The sequence below is a fragment of the Leopardus geoffroyi genome, chromosome D1, assembly GCF_018350155.1.
Source record: "Leopardus geoffroyi isolate Oge1 chromosome D1, O.geoffroyi_Oge1_pat1.0, whole genome shotgun sequence".
Lineage (NCBI taxonomy): Eukaryota > Metazoa > Chordata > Mammalia > Carnivora > Felidae > Leopardus > Leopardus geoffroyi.
The window spans coordinates 104,935,031-104,955,830 of record NC_059329.1 but is presented as its reverse complement, the minus strand read 5'-3'; the positions used below and the strand labels follow the sequence as shown (position 1 = coordinate 104,955,830).

The 20,800-nt window shown below is 37.5% G+C and overlaps 1 protein-coding gene across 2 annotated transcripts; it reads right to left on the bottom strand.

Annotated features, from left to right (window-relative positions):
- Positions 1-320: 320 nt before the first annotated feature.
- On the bottom strand, positions 321-20,460 carry MS4A13 (membrane spanning 4-domains A13). Of its 2 annotated transcripts, XM_045485386.1 has the most exons (7): positions 20,161-20,460; positions 17,897-18,015; positions 15,275-15,415; positions 11,984-12,040; positions 10,927-11,046; positions 6,656-6,751; positions 321-929 (listed from the first exon to the last, which is right to left on the bottom strand). In XM_045485386.1, exons 2-7 carry the CDS (start codon positions 17,948-17,950, stop codon positions 870-872), a joined length of 528 nt encoding a protein of 175 aa, XP_045341342.1. In that variant the 5' UTR covers positions 17,951-18,015; positions 20,161-20,460; the 3' UTR covers positions 321-869. The 2 variants fall into 2 exon arrangements, with proteins under 2 accessions (XP_045341342.1, XP_045341343.1); XM_045485387.1 differs by lacking the exon at positions 321-929 and having other exon boundaries at positions 10,927-10,942.
- Between the last annotated feature and the right edge of the window lie 340 nt (positions 20,461-20,800).

Below are 20,800 nucleotides of genomic sequence, written 5' to 3'. Positions count from 1 at the left end.
CTTAGACCCATGAAATCTTTTTATAGCAACTGATGAAACCTTTTGAGAGACAAGGCCGAAAACCAACAAAAAACGGCAGCACACTTAAAAGAGAGCTACATGAATTCACTGGCATGATTGATTCTGCTGAGCAAGGCTTTCTGAAGTGCTGTTCCCTATTAGAAGAGAGGGGGAATCTGAATTCAGAACAGATTCTTGGGAGATTCTCCTAATTATGAAAAAGCAGCCTGTTCACTTTGAAAAGCAATTGAACAGATGATCAAAGCAATGATGAGAAATAAGAAGCAAGGGAAATGAAAGGGAAGAAAGACAGCAGAGACTTTCAGGGCAGGAAGGAACTTTAATGAGGAGAGAAACAGTCAAAGAGGAACAATGAAGGGACTATGAATTGGATGACTTTGGATTCATCCTTTGTTCAAGTAGAAGCTAGTTCTGGTAGAAGAAGTCATACTGAAATGTACTCTTTACTTGTATTTTAAAGTTTTCCTGAGAATTACGTAGTATCACTCACCAAGTCTTTATAGCCTGCCCTCTAGAGACAATCACAGATCTTTTTTATGGTCTCTTACAAAAGCTCTCTTAGGGAGAGGTGAAGCTTCAGAGTTAAGACAGGGTTGACAGGTTCAGAGTACTAGAAAATAATTTTTCCCTCATAATAACGTATTTAAATAGGGAAAAGCTTTCCACTTGGAGCCTACAAAAATATGTGCAGAGAAATTCCTTGAATACCGAGAAGAAAAAATCCAACTTGTTTTGTATTTTCTTTTGCACAACACCTGTGGGCTTTGTAGCAGCTTTGTTATACAGAGATATCATTAGGGCCCACAGCAGGTATGAGCACCAGGAAAAATCTCACATTTTTAAGGTTCTTAAAAAGTACTCTCAAATTCCTCTGGGACAGCTGTGAGACTATCTTCATTATGATGACTCTGAAAAAAAAATTAACCTCATGTAAATCATATCATGCTTCCTAAAATCATACATCTAATAAAGACTTAGTTTTAAAAAAAAATATAAGCAGTACTGATGTTTATAGAGTAAAATGTCAAAGTTCCATTTGTCCTCTTTCTGTCCCATCTCTACTTCAACCCACTCTCTTAATTCCTACTAGACACTGGTAGATTTGGCAGACTTCCAGACTTTAACAACAACAAAATATTCTTCTTGAACATGAACAGATGCCAGCACCCCACAAGTTACCTTGTCACGATATTTCCCAATTTCTACCCATTTCTTCCTTCCCAAAGTCACTGTCATTTTGACTTTTAGGTAATTAATCATTTCTTCCTAGTTTTACTAGCTTGCATCCCTCCGTAAACATTACAGTTCAGGTTTAGTTTTGCCTGGTTTCAAACATCATACGAATGGAATCATAAAGCATGTATTCTTTGAGTCTGACTTTCCATACTTAACATTGAATAAATGACAGTCATCATGTTGTTAAGGGTAGGTACAGTTTATTTTAATTACCACGTAGAATTTTGTTAGAGTAACATTCCTCAATATAATCACCACTCACCCATTTGCAGTGTTTCCACCTTGGGACTATTATGAATTAATATTGGTATTTCCCTGAGAGTATAACTTAGTACATTGCCACACACATTTCTGTTGGGTACATACTAGTAACTAAAATTACTGATAGGGTATGTACACCTTAACTTTCCATAATAATGCCCCAAAAGTTTTCAAAGTCGTTGTAATATTTTATATTCCAAGTAGGAGTGAAAGATTTCTTTTACCCATAGTCATTATCATTAGTTAGAATTGTATTTTGAAATGTAATCATTCTGTTAGGAAATTAATATCTCAGTGCAGTTTTAGTTTAATCTTATTATTGAAACGGTTGGATTTATGTCTAATACCTTGCTATTTCTTTTCTATAGGTCTTGTGTCTTTTATGTTCCTCCCTTACCTAGTAATACTTTCTATATATTATCTTAATTTTTTGTTGATATTATTTTTTTTATAATTTTTCAGTGTTCTTACTCATTAGTCTAGGACTTCCAATGTGCATCTTAATTTACCACAGTGTTTCAGACGAATGCTAATTTAATTCCAGTAAAATACAGAAACTTTGTTCTTGTATAGCTCTATTCCTTCCACCTTCCTTTGTGTTATTATTGTCATATTACACCTACATGTCATATAGTCAATAATACAGTGTTATAATTATTGATTTTGTAAACTTATTTCTTAAAATTTCAGAAAAAAAGGAGAAAATATGTATCTATAGAACAGGGATTGGCAAATTATGGCATATGGACCAAATTTGGCCCACTGCCTGTTTTGGAAAGTTTTACTGGAATAAAGCCATATCCATTCATTCATATATTGCCTATGGCTGCTTTAATGCTACAAGTTAGAGCTGAGTCATTGGGAATTAAGGTTGATAATCACATGACTTGAAAAAAAGATTATTTTCAATTGTCTGGGTGAGTTCAATGCAATTTACGCAATTGTCTTTTAAATCAGTTGAGAGAAGCGCAAAAGATATATTTATATTGTTTTTATAGTCATCTGTGTAATTACCTTTACCTGATGCTCTTTATTTCTTCAGGTGTTGAGTTCCATCTGATATTACCTTCTTTTAGACCAAAGAATTTCCTATAGTGTCTAAGGCAGTTCTCCTAGCCACACATTCTCTTTGTTCATCTGTGTATGTCTTTATTTCACCTTCATTTCTGAATGGATAGTTAAAGGATATAGAGTTCATGCTTGACTGTTTTTTCCTCCAACACTTTAATATGCCATCTCACTACCTTCAGGCCTCCATTGTTTCTATTTTTTTAAAAAATTTTTAATGTTTATTTTTGACAGAGAGAGAGAGAGAGAGAGATGGAGTGTGAGTGGGGGAGGGGCAGAGAGAGGAGACACAGAATCAGAAGCAGGCTCCAGGCTCTGAGCTGTCAGCACAGAGCCCCATGTGGGGCTCGAACTCACAAACCGTGAAATCATGACCTGAGCTGAAAAGTCAGAAGCTTAACCGACTGAGCCACCCCAGCGCCCCAGGCCTCCATTGTTTCTGATGAGAAGTCAGCTGTTAACCTTATAGTGGTTCTATTGTATATGAAATCAATTTTTCTCTTGCTGCTTTTAAGATTTTCTCTCCTTTTAAAATAAGTTTGGGTCTCAGGTGTCTAGGAGTGAATCTCTTTGTGATTATTCTAAGTGGATATTATTAAGCTTCTTACATATATAGAATAATACTTTTCATCAAATTTAGGAAAATTTTGGCCATTATTTCTTCAAGATTTTTTCCTGTTCCTCCACTTTCTGGGATTCTCATTATGCATATGTTGGTGTACTAGATGGTGTCCCATAGATCTCTGGGGCTGTATTAAATTTTCTTATTATTTCCTGTTCTTCAGATTGGATGATCTATATTGTTCTATCATGTTTGCTGATTTTGTCTTCTGTCAGAGATCTGCTCTTCAGTCCCTCTAGTGAGTTTTTCATTTCAGTAACAGTGTATTTCTAAACTCCAGAATTTCCATTTGGTTCTTTTTAAAAATTAGTATTTCTTTCATTTATATCATTGTTTATTAAAAATTAATAGCTTTATATAAAGAACTGTACATATTTGATGCAATTATATGAATTTAGGTGCAATTAGATGAATTTAGACATACACAAATACCATGATACCATATGACTACAATCAAGGTAATAAACATTAAGACTCTTATTTGATGAGTCATCATTTTTAATATTAATATGTTAATTAACATATTAGTCAACCTGTTTTTCTTTAGTTCTTTAAAGTCTTTCTTTGTGAAGCCCATCATTTGTCTTTCTCCTCCTCCCTAAGACTGTATCTATTGATGCTTTTTTTCAAGGGTGTCACTATTTCCTGTTTTTTGCATGTCATATTTTTTTTTTTTTTGTTTAAAAGTGAATATTTTACATAATATATTGTAGCTACTCTGGATTCTGATTCCCCAAGAGTGGTTGTTATTGCTGCCCTTTGTGACTTGCCTGTATCAATTTTGTGGAGTCTGTGTCCCTTGCAGTATATGGCCTCTGATATATCAATCTACTTACTTTTTTCATTTATGTTTTTAATCTTAAGACTGGTTTAATGGGGTTCTTCCTTGGTCAGCATACATGGTCAGCTAATCAGTGGTCAGAGGTGTGCTTAAACACCTTGTGATATGCTGTACTGTGTCTCCCTAAAGTTTATATATTAAAGTCCTAACTCCTAGTGCCCCAGAATGTGACTGTATTTGAAGACAGAGTCTTTAAAGTAGTAATAAAGTCATTAAGGTGGGCTTTACTCCAAATGACTGATGTCCTTATAAGAGGAGGGAAGACCATGTGAAGACCTAGGGAGAAGACAGACATTCAAAGCCAAAGAGAGAGGCCTCCGAAGAAACAAAACCCTGCCAACACCTCGATTTTGGAATTCCAGCTTCCAGAAATGTGAGAAATGAAATTGTAGTTGTTTTAGTCATCTGGTCTGTAATAGTTTGTTATGGTAGCCCTAGTGAAGTAATACATATTTTGAGCCAGTAATATTTCCAGCCTTTGTCAATGAATCAATGTAGCTTAGGGGATGTATTCAAAGTTTAGGCTGTTTGTAAATCTGCCCCAGCTTTTAATTTGTGTTTGCAAGGTGTCTTATTCAGCCAGGAGTGAGCAGTTTACTAGGACCCTCTCCAGTGTCCTAATGCATGCATAGCCTAGCCCATGCACATTTATAATGTTCCAGGAAACAAGGATAAGTAGGATATTATCAAGGCCCACTTTGGCTCTCTTGTTCTCCGGATCTCCCCGTTAAGTTTCTGGCTGGTTGCCAGTCAATTCCTACCCGAACAAACATCATGAGCTCAGTTAGGTTGAGTGTTATATTGGCTTTCCTAGATTTTTGGCCACTGAGATGACTGCTGTTTTAATAACACCCCTGGTCATTAAACTTTCTGTACTCTAACAGAGTAAAACCAAATAAAAACCAATCCTATGTAAACTTCTGCAAAAGGGAACCTGGGAGTGGAGGCTGGGAGGAATTGGAGCAGCCCCAAACTAAAATGTTTAAATTATTCTTAGTGAGATTTAGTGAATTTTCTTCAGTAAATGCTTCTCAATATTTTGTATGCTTTGGTAAATTTCCAGAATCTTTAAAAGATTGTTTATTGACAGTTTGTCCAGTTTTAGCATTTATTTTTAGGAAGCATTACTATATCCTCACTCAACCATTCTGGAAGCCCCACCCATCCCCTCTGTTTAGAAAACTCTTTTTTCCATGTAGTCTCAGTTACTTCTGCACTTCAGTTAGTCCCTGCATGGAGACCTTTTCTTACTATCCTATGTAAAAATAATCTTTGCTTTGTCTTTTTACTCCATTTCCTTTTACTCCATAAGTTTTCCACTTCCTTAAATTATTTATATATATATACATATATATATATATATATATATGTATATATATATACATACACACACACACACATATATGTAGTATATATATAAACACTCAAAAATATAGTACTATAATATGTATTATATATAAAATATCTAATATATAAAAGTATAGTATTAATCTAACATATATAGTACTATAAATTAATATAATGTATATAAAGATATGTATATGTGTGTATATATATACATATATGTACATATGTTTGTGGGTGTATATATATGTGTGTGTGTGTATGTTATTTGTTAATTGTGTTTCTCTTCCACTGAAACGGAAAGCTTTCTGATAGTAGGGATGTTGTCTTGTTAATCACTGCATTCTTTTTTTTAAAATTTTTTTTAATGTTTATTTATTTCTTGAGAGAGAGAGAGACAGAGTGTGAGTGGGGGAGGGGCAGAGAGAGAGAGAGGGAGACACAGAATCCGAAGCAGTCTCCAGGCTTCGAGCTGTCAGCATAGAGCCTCACGTAGGGCTCAAACTCACAAGCCACTTAAGCCAAAGTCAGCTTAACTGACTGAGCCACCCAGGTGCCCCTTAATCATTGCATTCTTAGTGCCTATTACAATGCCTAGTAAAGAGTAAGCCCTCCATAAATATGAAAGAATGAATGAATGTAGGTACTTAGCTTTTTTAAGCTTGTGACAAAATAGTCATTCTCATAAACTTCTGTAGTACTGTGGATTCTGACAGCATTTTGGGATGTTATCAAACTTGTCACTACACTTCTAGAAATCAACTACCTACAGAAATACTAGTCTTATATGCAAAGATCATTGTTTATAATTTTTAAAAAACTGGAAAAAAGATAAATATGCAGCCAAAAAATGTTGAAATAGATACTAAGGAAAAGTATGATGCTACTAAAAGGCATTGTTTTGTTTTATCATGGAAAGATGTTTATCATAGTTGAGAAAAATGCATGTGAGAAAGCAATATGAATAGGATCACACAGTTAGTAAAAAAGAAAACTGTATGTGTGGGTCTGCGTGTGTGTTTGTGTCTTTTTTGTGTGGATTTGGATGTGTGGGTATGTTGAGGACAATAACAATTTACTCTAATTTTACTTGACAGTTTCAGGTATTACTTTGGTAACTTTATAAACAATAAGGAAAAACATTAAAGGAAATAGTCACATATTCAATTTTCATGAGTTCTAACACATCGTATCATCTCTTTATAGAATGTGTGCTAGAAATCAACATCTCTTGACTTGCCGGAGACTACACGTACACTTACCAAACCAATACAGCCAAAGATTGCGTATGTTAACGCAACAGAAATCTCAAGGGAGTAAGAGAGCAGTAAAATACGTGAAACTTCCCTTCCAAGTTTCTGAAACCAGAAAATAGGGAGAAATCTTGCATTATTATCTTTAGTAAATGCAAGTACATTCACAGAAAGAGCTCCTACCGTGACAGTCAAAGAAAACGGGAAAAATAAGTAAGATGCTTTCACCATCTGACTTCCCTAGTCATTTTCTACTCCTTTGCCTTTGGCTCCACTTTTCCTAGCCTTAATTCCCCCAGTTCACCATCTACAGCTTCCGTTTTTGATCTTCATCACTCAGCCTTCTGGTCTTGCTTCTTAGAACTCTTCATTCTTGTTATTCTCTTCATGACAAGGGGCTCTATCCAAACACTTCAGTCAATAAGATTTGATTCTTCTGTCTCCAACGGTAAGATGCCTACTAAAAGATTTTATCAAGCAATCTTCATGTATTAAAACAACTATTGTTAATTACAGACCTACTTAAATGTATCTGTGTGGTGATAAAAATCTCACATAGAAATTGCTGGAACATGATGTGGAAGGATGGGTAAACACTCAAACACCACCATCTCACTTGCAAGTATAAGGTGATTATGATTTTGCTGGGATAATAAAGCAGATCCCTTCTGTTGCTGTCAGAAAGATATTTTCTTTTTTTTTTAAATATGAAATTTATTGTCAAATTGGTTTCCATACAACACCCAGTGCTCATCCCAACAGGTGCCCTCCTCAATACTCATCACCCACCCTCCCCTCCCTCCCACTTCCCATCAACCATCACTTTATTCTCAGTTTTTAAGAGTCTCTTATGGTTTGCCTCCTTCCCTCCCTGTAAAGAAAGATATTTTCAACTACATATCAGGATGAATGATACTGGTCTTAATCCTGAAAATAAATGTAGTTTTTGTGCTGGCTATAGAAAGACAAGAATGATATGCAGACGTGGAAAGAGTAACATTACAATTTTCTCTCCTTCAGTTCTATCTCTTCCTCCTTCTCCATTTTCATTCAGTTTATTTGATATCTTTTATGCAAGAAACTATTAGGTGGTAGGGATTAGACGGTAAGAATGAAAATGACCAAAAATTCTAGCTTTCTTAAGGTTTATATTCAAGTAGAAAAGACAGATAATGTAAGGTAACATACGATAAGGTTAAATATGTCAAAAGGGATAAAAAACTTGCTTGGTAATTTTAGGGGACTGGAGGTTTACCCTAAGCCATTCATATCTAGGAAGGCTTCATAAAGAGGTAAGACATTGGAAATAAGAGTAGGACTGAGAAAAATGAAGGAGGGATGCAACATTCTAGGCAGCTTTAAATTTTCATTTATTAGTTGCAGTGTAACCTATCTTGTTCTGGAAAAAATGTAATAGCACACATTACAAGTGTGACAAAATAATTAAGAAATGGAGACATAAAATAGAAATGATAATAAAGCCAAAATACATATCACACGACCTATGGTTTGATAATATGAACGAAAAATTGAATGCAAGAATGACCGTGTTTTGGGGCGCGTGTGTGGCTCAGTCAGTTAAGCATCCAACTTCGGCTCAGGTCATGATCTCACGGTTTGTGAGTTCAAGCCCTGCATCGGGCTATGTGCTGACAGCTCAGAGCCTGGAGCCTGCTTTGGATTCTGTCTCCTTCTCTCTCTGCCCCTCCCAACTTGTGCTCTATGTCTCTCAAAAAATAAATAAATGTAAAAAAAAAAAATGACTTGTGTTTTAAGAAAACGATAAAGGGAATTTAACTCGGGTGTAGGGAGTGCATGATGTCAACAGGAGGATAAAGAAAAGATTATAGAGGGTTTGAAATGGCAAGTTACCTTATCAGAATTCTGATCTAATTTTGTTGGCAGAAACACAATTGTAGCATCTTAGCTGGGAAGTTCTGGTGACCTCTTAGCTGCCAAGATTGTAAAAAGTCATTTTGTCCATACTCCTTAATTTATACATGTGAAGTGTTACTCTCAGACAAATTCTCCCCGCTTTTTGCCAGACAAGTTCAAACAGGCAAACAGCAGAGAGTGACTGAGTTCTTGATACATGATTTAAGCCTTTGAATCCCACATAAATCAGTGAGTGCCCTTTTCTTGCTTAAGTCAATTTGCATTGTATTTCCTGGCACTTACAACCAAGAGAGCCCTAATTAATAAAAATTAGAGTACATAATAAATAGTACTTGGTAATTGGGAAGACAGTGGAGAGACAAGGGTACAGGATTACATCAAGGTTTTGAGCTCTGGAGGCTGAAATAAGGGAGTCTTGCAGCACAGTACTTTTGAGGAGGCAAATATTTTCCATTTTATATCTGTTGAAATTCTGTTTGACACCAGAAGCATATCCATATGAGATATACAGGCATATTTGGAATTACAGGCCTGGAGTCTGGGAGACAAAGCAGTTCAACTAACAGGTATATGTTATCATTTGCTCCATTGACACATAAAAAAACTAAGGAACAGGGAAGTTAGGAAACTTGTCCGTAGGGTCACATACAACGAGTATTAAAGATAGTGTTTGAATAAAGTCAGTCTGGTTCTGGATTTATACTAGCAACCATTTTCCTATCTGAGAAGTATGCTTCAGGGGCATGCACTTTTTGGGATAGCTGAACCTACCTGGAAACACTGGTAACTTGATGAATTTGTGGGGTTAGCCAAGCAACTTGCTTATGTTAGAAAAGCTGGCATATGGAAAATACTGTAAAATGTTGGCTGCCTTAGTAAATGCAGGAGTAGAATTCTATAATGCCTCCAGGAAAAGATTGTGGGTCTAATATATAAGTTCATTTCATGTAATTAATCACAGCAAACAAAACTGAAACGTGTGCATTTGGGAGACTGAAATTGCTCATTAATACTGAGTTCAGGTCAGCACTGCTGGTCCCTTTATGATACAGTGCAGGTAGAGAGCGCGATGGGGGGAGTAGCAAGTTCATCCCTCATCTACAATGACTCTTCTCATTAGAATTATTTTTGAACTAAAACTTTCAAATTGTTACTTTTTGTTCTGTTGTTCGAAAACAAAGAGGAGGGGCATCTGGGTGGCTCAGTCAGTTAAGCGTCTGACTTTGGCTCAGGCTAAGATCTCACGGTCCTTGAGTTGGAGCCCTGTGTTGGGCTCTGTGCTGACAGCTCAGAGCCTGGAGCCTGCTTCAGATTGTGTGTCTCCCCCTCTCTCTGCCCCTCCTCTGCTTGTGCTCGGTCTCTCTCTTTCAAAAATAAACAAACATTGAAAACAAAATTGAAGAAAAAGAAAGTAAGGAGGAGCTCCACTCTAGTATGTTCTCATTTGAAATGGAAGATTTTTATTTATAAGTATTGCTGAAGTCTTTTGCACACTAATATTCTGGGATTCTGAATTTAAAGCCAACACAATTGAAACAGATTGTGATATCAGTGAAGATACTCACATTTAATGGAAGACGTTACTATCTTACAAAGAAATGCAGTTATTTCTCTAGTACAAGGTATACGATTGGTTATTCGATTAAATGGAAGCAAGACAGATTCATGTACATTTAGCATTTGAGGACACAAGGCAAATTGATGCGAGACACAAAAATAGGCTGCACATGAAAAGCTCTGTGTTAAACCAGAAATTACTAGGTGTCAACAATTCCAACTATAAGCATTGGTAAGCAGAATTCTTTTGTTGATTTTGGGAATCGTTTTAAGGTCTAGGATTATACTTTTCTTTCATTAGGACAATCATCAGTGACCCTACGCCTAATGCATATACACTTATCACTGACGCCTTCACATTATTTACTTGCTTTGTTTTAATTAGGCATGTCAGGAATTCAAACATTCTAGTAATATTTACCAAAAAATCATGTCAGAATTATTTTTGAATTAAAATTTTCAATCAAGGGGTGCCCGGTGGCTCGGTCAGTTAAGCACCCGATTCTTGATTTTGCCTCAGGTCATGATCTCATGGTTCATGAGACTGAGCCCTGAGTTGGGCTCTGCGCTGACAGTGTGGAACCTGCTTGATATTGTCCCCCCTGCCATTCCGTCCCTCCCTTGCTTATGCGGGTGCACATTTATTCTCTCTCTCTCAAAGTAAATAAACATAAAAAAACCCAAAATAACTTTCAATCGAGACCTTATTACTTAAATAAAAGAATTTCCTGAAGACTAGTAAAAGCTTTGTTTTACCTCCAAAGGCTTTAAAACCTTGGAAGAGAATTGTTTTAAATTAAGACGTTCCTAAGGAATTGGCCACTTACCGCTTGTCCGTAATTCCTATATGACACCGAATTAAAAGAAGACAACTCAATTATTGTTAGAACTGATGCAATAACTGAAGTAATTATGCATGAGATGTTCATGATCAAAGCAAATGTAATCTGTAAAGAAGATACATGGTAAGTTTGTTATATTCAAAATAAACATTTTGGTTGTTTGTACTGCTGAAAAAAATCATCTAGTCAAAATGCTGATCTGGTTTCTGAAGTTTCAGAGGTGTTCGTATGCTTGCCATTAGAGTAAAGTATTTTTCTGGTTTACATGATACCCAGTTAATCTGGAGGGAACAGTGAAATATCACACCAATAAGCATCAGTCTTCCATTTGGGCTTAAAAATGTTGTATTTTACAATATTCTGGGTCATATGAAAGAAAGATTAAGATAGGGTTTGAACAAAAGGAGTTCCACTGCAAAGAGGGAAAAGAAAAAAAAAGATGGAAAATGACGGCTTGTAGAAATAAGTCAAATAAGAGTCAATGATTTTTAACCCAGGATTTTCATTCTCTAGGGAGATCCATCAGCATCTTTGGATGTAAGATTTTATCTGTAAAACTGTGAGATCAGACTCATTGATTTCTAAGGTATCTTTGAGCTCTAAGATTCTGAGAGTTTTTTTCTTTCCACTATCTTACCTGTACCATAGGTGGATCCTCTGGATAGATCCTCTATCTTATTACAAGATCCAATACTATCCCCAAACTAGATAGACAGTTTGGAAAATAAAGTTTTACAGTAGTAGTATGTCTATACATAAAGGCATTATTAGGTCCTATTAAATTTTTTCTACTAGTAAAGTTCATACAACGTTAAAATAAGATAGACTACTAAACCAAAAACGCCCTATCTTTAAATTTAGAAACCTTTGCATAATGATACTGACCACTATAGAATGTGTACATTAAATTATGTGTTCCTAGATTTTCACTTGATTCTTTATTTTACAAGCATGGTAGATTCCTTCATTGTTTAGATACTCACTAAAACCTTGTAGTTTTGTGACAAGTGATTTCTAGGATACCCTAAGCATCTCCACTTACCACGCCTGGAGTTGGATGCTTTGCTACTCTTATTATGGAGACTCCTGCAATGATAAACTGGATATAAAAACATATTTATAAATACTCATTGATGATGCTCATCAACTTAAAACATATTTTTAACAACTCCTCTTCTAAGTCAATTATTTTTAGACTACCAAGAATTATAAAATATAAAGAGGTTTCCGTAGAAGGGATCAGGACAAGTTTCCATCATATAGTCATGAACTGAAACGTTATAGCAGGGTCACTGATCACAGAAACTTATGGGGAACAGTGGGCAGAATTCAGGTTGTGGGTTATGCCAAAGATGACTTCAAGAGTCCCGAGTCAGGGACCAAGTTTGCTTATATCTGCACAGACTTTCTGAACTCACTTGATTATTATTTTGAATGCTATCCTTCCTAATAAATTGAAGCCACTGATTGTAATTACTGTGCATATATTCAGATGTGGAAAAAGTGGTTCATGAGTCTATTCCAAATTGTTTGTACAAAACATACCTCTTGAGACTGTAGTCATTATTAAGGTAACAACTACATTTCATGTTTTTGCCTTTTTTTTTTAAGAGTTTCCATTATTTCATACCAGGTTACTTTGTCTATTTCCCAGAAGTGCAAAGCTATGCCATATTGTTTGAAGGTGAGCTGTACAATTCCCTTGATATATTCCTTTTGTCTTATCTGTTTTAGGCATTTTCACAAAGATCTAAGTCAAAGAATAATTTGTGGGAACACAGCATTCATGCTATCCCGTTTACAGGAAGGCCAAACCTTGAAGCTTACTAACTCCTAATTATCTTTAAGGATAACTTAAATCTGCATACTCAGCACTTCATTCTGTAACATTCTGTAAGCTGAGATTTCTAAGAAGTACACAGTGAAAGGAAGAACTAATATAAAGTTGAATTTTAAACTAGAGTGCTCTCTAGCTAATTACCAAACCATGTGCTTCACAAAATACCTTTCAAAGTTTATGACCTCAGTGAGAAGTTTTGCGTTTAATTAAACTTGATTGAAGTTTTAGATAATTTATTCTAGGAGCTACACATGCTATTTTTGTAACATGTATGATTAAACGCTGAGGGCCATGAATCATTTATCTGGATTTTGACTGCAAATTCACTATTCTACTGTTCTGTAAAGCAATGCATTGACACTTGTGAACCAACATATAAAGGCAGGGGATCTCCTAGAGGCCACAACTCTCTCTATAGCCCTCTCAAGTGGTGGTCATTTTCTCTTACAGCCCTGATACCATTGGTTCTAGGCATAAGATAAGTGGTCTCCTTGCTCCTCATTATTACTTTCAACTCTCTCTCTCGTCAAATATTGTCAGATTCTACCACCCACTATCTGTCCTGGTTGAAGTCATCTATTGATGACTTGGTCACTCCTCTTGGTGATTTTAATTCTTGTCTCACTCTCTCACACCTCTTACATCTTGGTAATTATCCTTCTAACACCCTGGGCTTGTGGTTCTTTGACTTTCTCTTCTCCAGACCTCCGACCCCATCCTATCTCAGTCACTCACTCCCATATTCATTCTCTTGTGCTTGTTTCTACCAATAAGTGTAACATCTTTCAAATCTCAATTTAAAGTATCCCACTAGGACCACCAGCTTCTATCTCTATACCTCATGCCTGTAGTATCACAACTCTAACAGTCCTTTGGATTGGATTTATAATCGAGACCCTCACCTCTCTGTTATATTCTCTCCTTTGCCAGTTTAAACTCCATGGTCAACACTACATTCACCTACATACACTTTCAACTCCTTTTCACAGTTCTTGTTTGATCACAGATCATGGTTAAATCCAAATCCTGATTAAATGCAGTTCTCCTTCCTACTGAATGCCTGCACCCATGTGGCCAAACATGATCTAAGACACACAACCATCTTGACCCATCTCACTACACACAAATCATGTTCCTAAAGCTTAAGTGAGCTCTTAATGCTTAGCGAAAGGCAAACTACTTTTCCACAATGCATGCACTCTCTTTTTCTGGATGACTATTTCATACCCTTTCTTCAAACAACCAGTCCATTATCCCATTCTCATTCTCAGCTCATGATCTGACTTCCTAATTCACTGAGATATCTGAAGCCATTGGAAGAAAAGTTCCATAAGCTCCCAATGTCCCATCTACTTGCAAATCAAAATTTGTCCTTTCTGTTCCTCTACCTTTCCATCCCATTACCCACCTTGGCTCTGTTTACATTATAGATGGACAGTTCTTTGTTGTGGGAGCCATCCTATATGTTTGTGAGGTATTTAGTCGTATCCTTGTCTTCTGCCTGCTAGAAGCTCACCCCAGGTGTGAAAACCAAAAATGTCTCCAGACATCACCAAATATTCTCTGAGGGGCAAAACCAGCTCTCATTGAGAACCACTGCTGGAGATGAACTGCCCATGGACCTAGCTATTTTATGTATTAAAATTCATCATCTCTTGCCTACACCAGTACATGATTCTAATAATCCCAACCTGCTTCCATTTATTTCATACCCATTTTCTCTCTTCTGGTTCAGTCCCCTCGATAAAAGACATGATACTTCCAACTTACTGAAGCAAATAAGCAAACCCTCTCTTGACCCAAAGTTCCCCGGCTACTACCTCATTTCTCTACATACACTACATTACACCAAACTCCTTAAAGGAGTTGTATCTGCTGTCTCTAGTTCTCCTCCTGTTATTTCTTAAACCAACTCCAGTCAGGTTTTTGCCCCACCATTCAACTGAACCTACATGTCAAGTTTATTGCTGGCTTCCATATTGCTAAATCCAATGGTCAATTCTCAGCCCTATTTGGCAAAATAACAGATTTCAATATAGTTTATCTTTCCTTAATTGTTTACTTGGCTTTGAGGATGCTGTACTCTCCAAATTTTTTATTACTTTATGGCTGTCTAGAAACCACAGAGTACACACATTAGAAAATGTGACTGTAGACTCATTGTGTGAAGAAGGACCCTAAATATGAAAACTAACCAGGCTAATGGCTATTATAATTCAGATTCTTTGTCTTCCACATATCTAAGGACAATCCAACCTGTGGTTGTCACAGTCTATTCCCTCCTGTATCCACATCTCTTATAATAGCACTGGTAAATTAAAGGGTCTCAAAAAATATCTGGTGAAAAAAGGAATTTGATTTTGAATCAGTTACCAACATGGGATTTACTTACATAATTCTGAAAACTCTGTTTAGAAATTGTTCCCTATCTTCCACTAGTGGCACGAATAGTATTTACGGCATGATGAAATCATATAAATATATTCTACTCACGATGACTCCCCATAAAGGACATCCTGCTTTGTAAGTTATAGGTTCGTATGTCCCAAAGACTCCTCTAATTTGTCCCATATACAAAATCAGTAGGAAGTACCACATGAAAACGTGAAATATGCCAATCATAATCTGGACAGCCTGTGAGAAGAGAATGGTATTAGTACTGAAACCATGCAATTTACAACATAATTCCAGTAAGTGTTAGCTAGAAGACACGTTCAAGGTTTTTATGAAAGATAAAAGTAAAATAGCAATGCACTTACCATGTATCTTCTGGATTGGTTAGCTTCAAAAGACAGCCCTAACTAGAAAGTACTGAGGTTTACCAAATAGGAGTAAGCCATACTTGGAGCAGCAGAATGTTCAATGATAATTCTGGTCAATTCTCTCATAAAAAAGTTGACAGTCTGACTCTACTACTGGCTGTCTTCCCTACCTATCAAATAATGGCAGGAGAGGAGAAAACTGAAGGTATTTGAGGAAAACTGTGGTTCTAATTGATTTGCATGCAGGAAGCCATGTGGCCAATATTTGCTTGTACATTAGTAATTTATTAAGGTTGAGTCACTTTTTGCATCTTTTATTTATCTTTTCCTTCAAGGCATACTTGTTGTGTATCTTGTTCACAAGCATGCTGGGGTGAGGCATGGTCCAACACAGAAATACAAAGAGGGGCACCTGGGTAGCCCAGTCGGTTGAGTGTCCGACTCTTGATTTCGGCTCAGGTCATGATCCCAGGGTCGTGGGATGAAGCCCTGTGTCAGGCACTATGCTAAGTGTGGTGCCTGCTTAAGATTCTCTCTCTCTCCCTCTGCCCCCTCCCCTCCCCATGCTCTCTCCCTCTCTCTAAAACTAGGGATAAAAGAAAAAGAAAACAAGAAATACAAAGAATTTCCAATGTAGACTTGCTTGTACGAGGTCTTCCTATTGGATAGGGGAGGGGTTGTGTAGGGGAAAATTATTACTTAACTTTAATTTGTAAGAAGATAATTATAATCCAAGTAAATAGGTGCCAGTAAATTTATTTCTCAATTTATATGTGGACTGGTATTTCATATATTGGATCACATTTTTAACTACTCTTTAAAAATTTCAGAGGGTACATTATTTTCACTTTAACATAAATTGTAATAGGACACTGCTTAGTGTTTTAATAGTTCCAGCTCTTGGTAAAGCAAGTAGTCTAAAAACACATAAATGCAATTGGCTAATATTAGAGATACACTTTAGAGACTTTTCTTTTATAGAAAGACCACTTTTGGGTAACAACCTTATGCATTTTTTACAGATTTAGAATTTAGGATTTCCTTTGCATCAAATTTGGAAGAATGGCATTATCTTGAGAGATTCTTTGGATTTGATTGGGAGAAAATTACAAAATCCTTGAGGGTCTGGACTTCAGTAATCTCCCCGTTGTCACCAGCCTCTAATACGGTGCCCGGCACAGAGCAGGCATCCAGTAAATACCTCTTGTAGAAGCACATCAGTATGAAGAACATTAATTCCACATGGCTTTCCAACTGTTAAGTGAGTGGGCTTGAAAAAGTGTCTCCTTGGCAGTTTTCCTGTATAATACTATGAAACATCCAAGTAGCCAAAGCTTGAAAGGGACTCTACAAGAAAGCAAGGTTGCTAGTGTGTGAAGGACAAGCTGGGTTTTCTTATTTAAAAATGGTTCTTAACCTAGAGTCAACAGATGGGATTCTAGGAGGTCACAGTCCTCTTCCCCCAATACAAAAATATGAGGGCCAAAGATTATTATATACACATGAATCTGGGGAGAAGATTCAGAACCTTCTTCCTATGTACAAAGGGGTCTGTGACTACAAAGAGATTAATAACCTCTGCTGAACAGTCAGGTGGGAGACTTAGACAATTGATCTACACAGCAGCCAAGTTCAAAGGAAAAGTTCACATCCAGTGGAGAAGTTCTTTCTCCTTCAGATATGAAAGGGCATGATCTTCCTAATTCCTTGGTGTTTATTAAGAGCTAGCTAAGCTCTCTGTTTATAACTTAAGAGACGAATTAGTAACCATCCTAGTGCATAGACATCAATACAGTAATTGAAAGAGATCAGCAATGGATCTCTTTCTTAGTTAAAAAAAATACCATGTCTTTGATTTCTTTTTGGGATTTATTTATTACCCTGTGTATATTGGTTTAGTAGGTATGCTTATATCTAAGCACGTATTTCTTTATGAAGAGACAGAAGATCAGTCAAAATTTGTAGAAGGCAATTAGCATTAAAAAACATTTTTTGGGTGAAGGGGAGTGGGAGATACAGGCTTCCAGTTATGGAATGAATAAGTCACAGGAATAAAAGGTACAGCACAAGGAATATAGTCTATATCGTAATAGCATTGTATGGTGACAGATGGTAGCTATACTTGTGTTGAACATAGCATAACATATAGTCATGTTGAGTCACTACGTTTTATACCTGAAACTGATGTAACATTGTGTATCAACTAAAAAAAAAAAAACCCAAAAATCTTAAAAGCCCATTTTTTACTTTTTTATCTTAACCAAATATGCCCCTCTTCAGATGGAAGAACCATCCTCGCTCAACTGAAATAGTGCATGTTCCTGAATTTAATCAAGAGCGAAGTCTTACTTACCCCTAAAACAAGACTGTCTGCTGTAGAGAGTTTTGAACATACACATACAGCCATACTACCAGCATTTCCTCTAGATGATTATGCTTCGAATCTTTGGTGATATCTTTATTAGCAAACTTCTACAAAACAACACAAAACACATATACACGCTTTGCTTAAAAGAAAGTTTGATTCTTTCCCTACTGTTTCACAACCACCTCCCCAAACTCTGAAGCAATTGCTTTCTTCTTTCCCTGCCTTACTTTGTAAAGGTATCAGTTTGCATCCGCCTGTTCTGAATAACAGCCTCCATAAGTGAAAGGTCTCTCTCTATAACTAAAAAGTATAGGTATATTACAGTTATTTTTCCTGAGTAGGCAACAGTGGCTCTGGATGATAAGGTATAAAGAACACCCAGGGAACAGAGCTAGAGAATTTTCAGTAAAGTTTTTACAATTCATTTGCAATGTGTAATTGATTCAATGCAATTCATAATGCCATGTTTGCATTTCAAACCCAAGTTCTTGTACTTACATTCATCATGGGCTCATGATTTTTTTTCTTTTTTTTTTTTCCTACACACATTTGCTATCTAGTTCTTCTTTCTGTGTGAAAGAACTTTTTCTGCCATCAGACAACTTACCAGAGTTGCTTCTACAATCCCAAAGGCTTCTCCTGTTCTTTTGTTATTGTTTTGTTTTTTCCTGTTATTCCTGCATTTCTCCCTGGTGTTCAGAAAACCTGGCTAATAATTGTATCCTTTATGGATCTGATGTTACATCATCCTACATCTTCTAACATGTCATACTTAGGTCAATAACATGAATCATGCTACTTAGCCCGGTGATCAACTAAGGTATGATCTTAAACCTTGAGTCTTGGTCCTTTCAGAAAGGAGGGTTTCAGTAAATGATCCCTCATTCCCTATACCCTTAAAATCTCATGATTTGATTATTTTAATGAGTCGTTAGTTTCAAATATCGGTTTTCTGAGTGTCTCTTAAATCTCTTAAAGTATAGAGACAGAAAAAAGCTAGGCAAGAATTTAAGAGCTACTGACAGCAGAGAAAATAATGTTAATAACCTAAGTATAAATAATAAGTTTTGTATATTAAAATGCCACCTCTGAGAAAGACCAAAGAAAGGGTATAGGCCTAGACAGCAACCAAGATTGATCATTTTGTCATGCTTAAATAAAAGACACAGAATTTCAGAATTCATATATAAAGTAATGAGGAAGTCATATCTAGATTGCTAGGAAAATAATAAAAAATAATTAGCCCTTTGGCGTACGCAGAAAAAATTCTTTTCACAAAGCTGATAGTGGAAGCACCATGAGTGACTTGGGGAGAATATTTAGCACCTTTAGCGTCTCCATCAGGCCCCCACCAAAACCACCAAAACTTTAATGAAGTACTCATTAAAGTACCAAGAAAAAAACAGGTTGTTTGTGTTTAAAATTCTTTAGCTTAACTGCTGGAAGGAAGAAACTAAGAAATTCGACAATATATTGCTGGAATAAAGGATAGTTAGCACTTTTTCAAATGACATTCTATCTACATTCAGTTACCCTACAACCCAGTTAAGCATCTCATTTTTGTAAAATTAGATGAATAAAAAAGAAATAATAAATAATCTATTTGTATTTATTTTCTGGTGGTCCCATCCCTAATCCCAAAAGCCAGCTGCAGAACAAGCCCCTAGCCCTTATTCCCAGCCCTATCTTCATCCCCTACACTTGCCTTATTACATAGTAATTCTGGAACAGTCACAGAGAGCTCATGTCTAGAAACCGCTTGTCCATCTTTAGCATGCAATGCCTCACTGTCTTCAGAATAAAGTTCAAACTCTTTGGCAGGGCAGATAAAGCCCTTCATCAAATGTTCTCTGCCCACCTTCTCAGCCTCATCCCTGTCACTCCCTGGGGTTCAGCCCCAACAGCTCCAAAACAACCTTCCTTGGGAAGCCTCTGCCCCACCAGTCCGTTAATACTCCTCTCCTTGCTCCCCTAAACTACATCACGGTGTCACCTCACTTTGAATGATCAGGACTGGCTCCCGAGGCAGGGTGAGCTCCCGGAAGTGGAGGGATTCATTTCTGCACTTCCAGGGCCAGACCTGGGCTGTGACCCTGGGACTCACACTTGATGAAACGGACTGGCCAAGGCCATCTGCACAAAGATGGGCGGGGCAGAATAGGGGAGGTGGGGGACACCCAATCCTGTCTCCATGCCCCCTGAGGGCTTTTAACACCGAAGAAATCGCGGAAGCAAAGCGACATCATTACCCCTCATTTTACTTGGTCAAGGTCCTAAGGATCGAGTTTTGCCCTCTCAGGTCCAAGCCGAGGCTAAGACGGGGATCCCCGCAGGGGCTGGTCTCCCTGCCCAGCAGCGCTCCTCCAGCACCCCGTCCGGGTCGTCCTGCCAGTACCCAGGCCTAGCTCAAGAGGCAGATTTCAGCTGGCGGCGCCCTCAGGGCCAGGCCCCCAGACTCCACCGGGCATCACTGAGCTTGCCAGGAGCCCAGGACCCAGCAGGCCCGCAGGCTCTTCAGGCCACGCGGGCCTCCAACGGCAGCAGCAGCAGCTGCATCTTCCTCTTGTGCCTGCGCCTGCGCCTGCGCCTGCGCAGGGACTCCTGGTACCGGACGGCAAAGAGGGCGGGGACGGTGGGGAGAGGGGCCGTGTGCGCAGACTCACTAGGGCTCTGCGGGCCACGTGGTCGGACCCGCTTGGTGTCTGGAGAAATGGCCCTTCCAAACTTCGCCTTCTGTTACTGACCCTTCCGGTGCATGTTCTATGTAATGAGTGGCCAGGATCACTGATGAAAAGTCAGTCCCTCACTGTCTCTGTCCTCAAAGGAAAATTGTAGCACAAGTGGCGCAAATGCATTTTAGGAGGTGTACCTGTTGAAAACGGCAGGTAG

What these genes read in the sequence shown, in the direction of transcription:
- MS4A13 (XM_045485386.1), bottom strand. Translation starts at nt 17,950, where the DNA reads ATGGCTGTATGTGTATGTTCAAAACTCTCTACAGCAGACAGTCTTGTT. An exon ending in CAGACAGTCTTGTTTTAGGG is followed by an intron (nt 15,416 to 17,896) that starts GTAAGTAAGACT and finishes CTCTTCTCACAG; the next exon opens with GCTGTCCAGATTATGATTGG. An exon ending in GTCCTTTATGGGGAGTCATC is followed by an intron (nt 12,041 to 15,274) that starts GTGAGTAGAATA and finishes TTTTATATCCAG; the next exon opens with TTTATCATTGCAGGAGTCTC.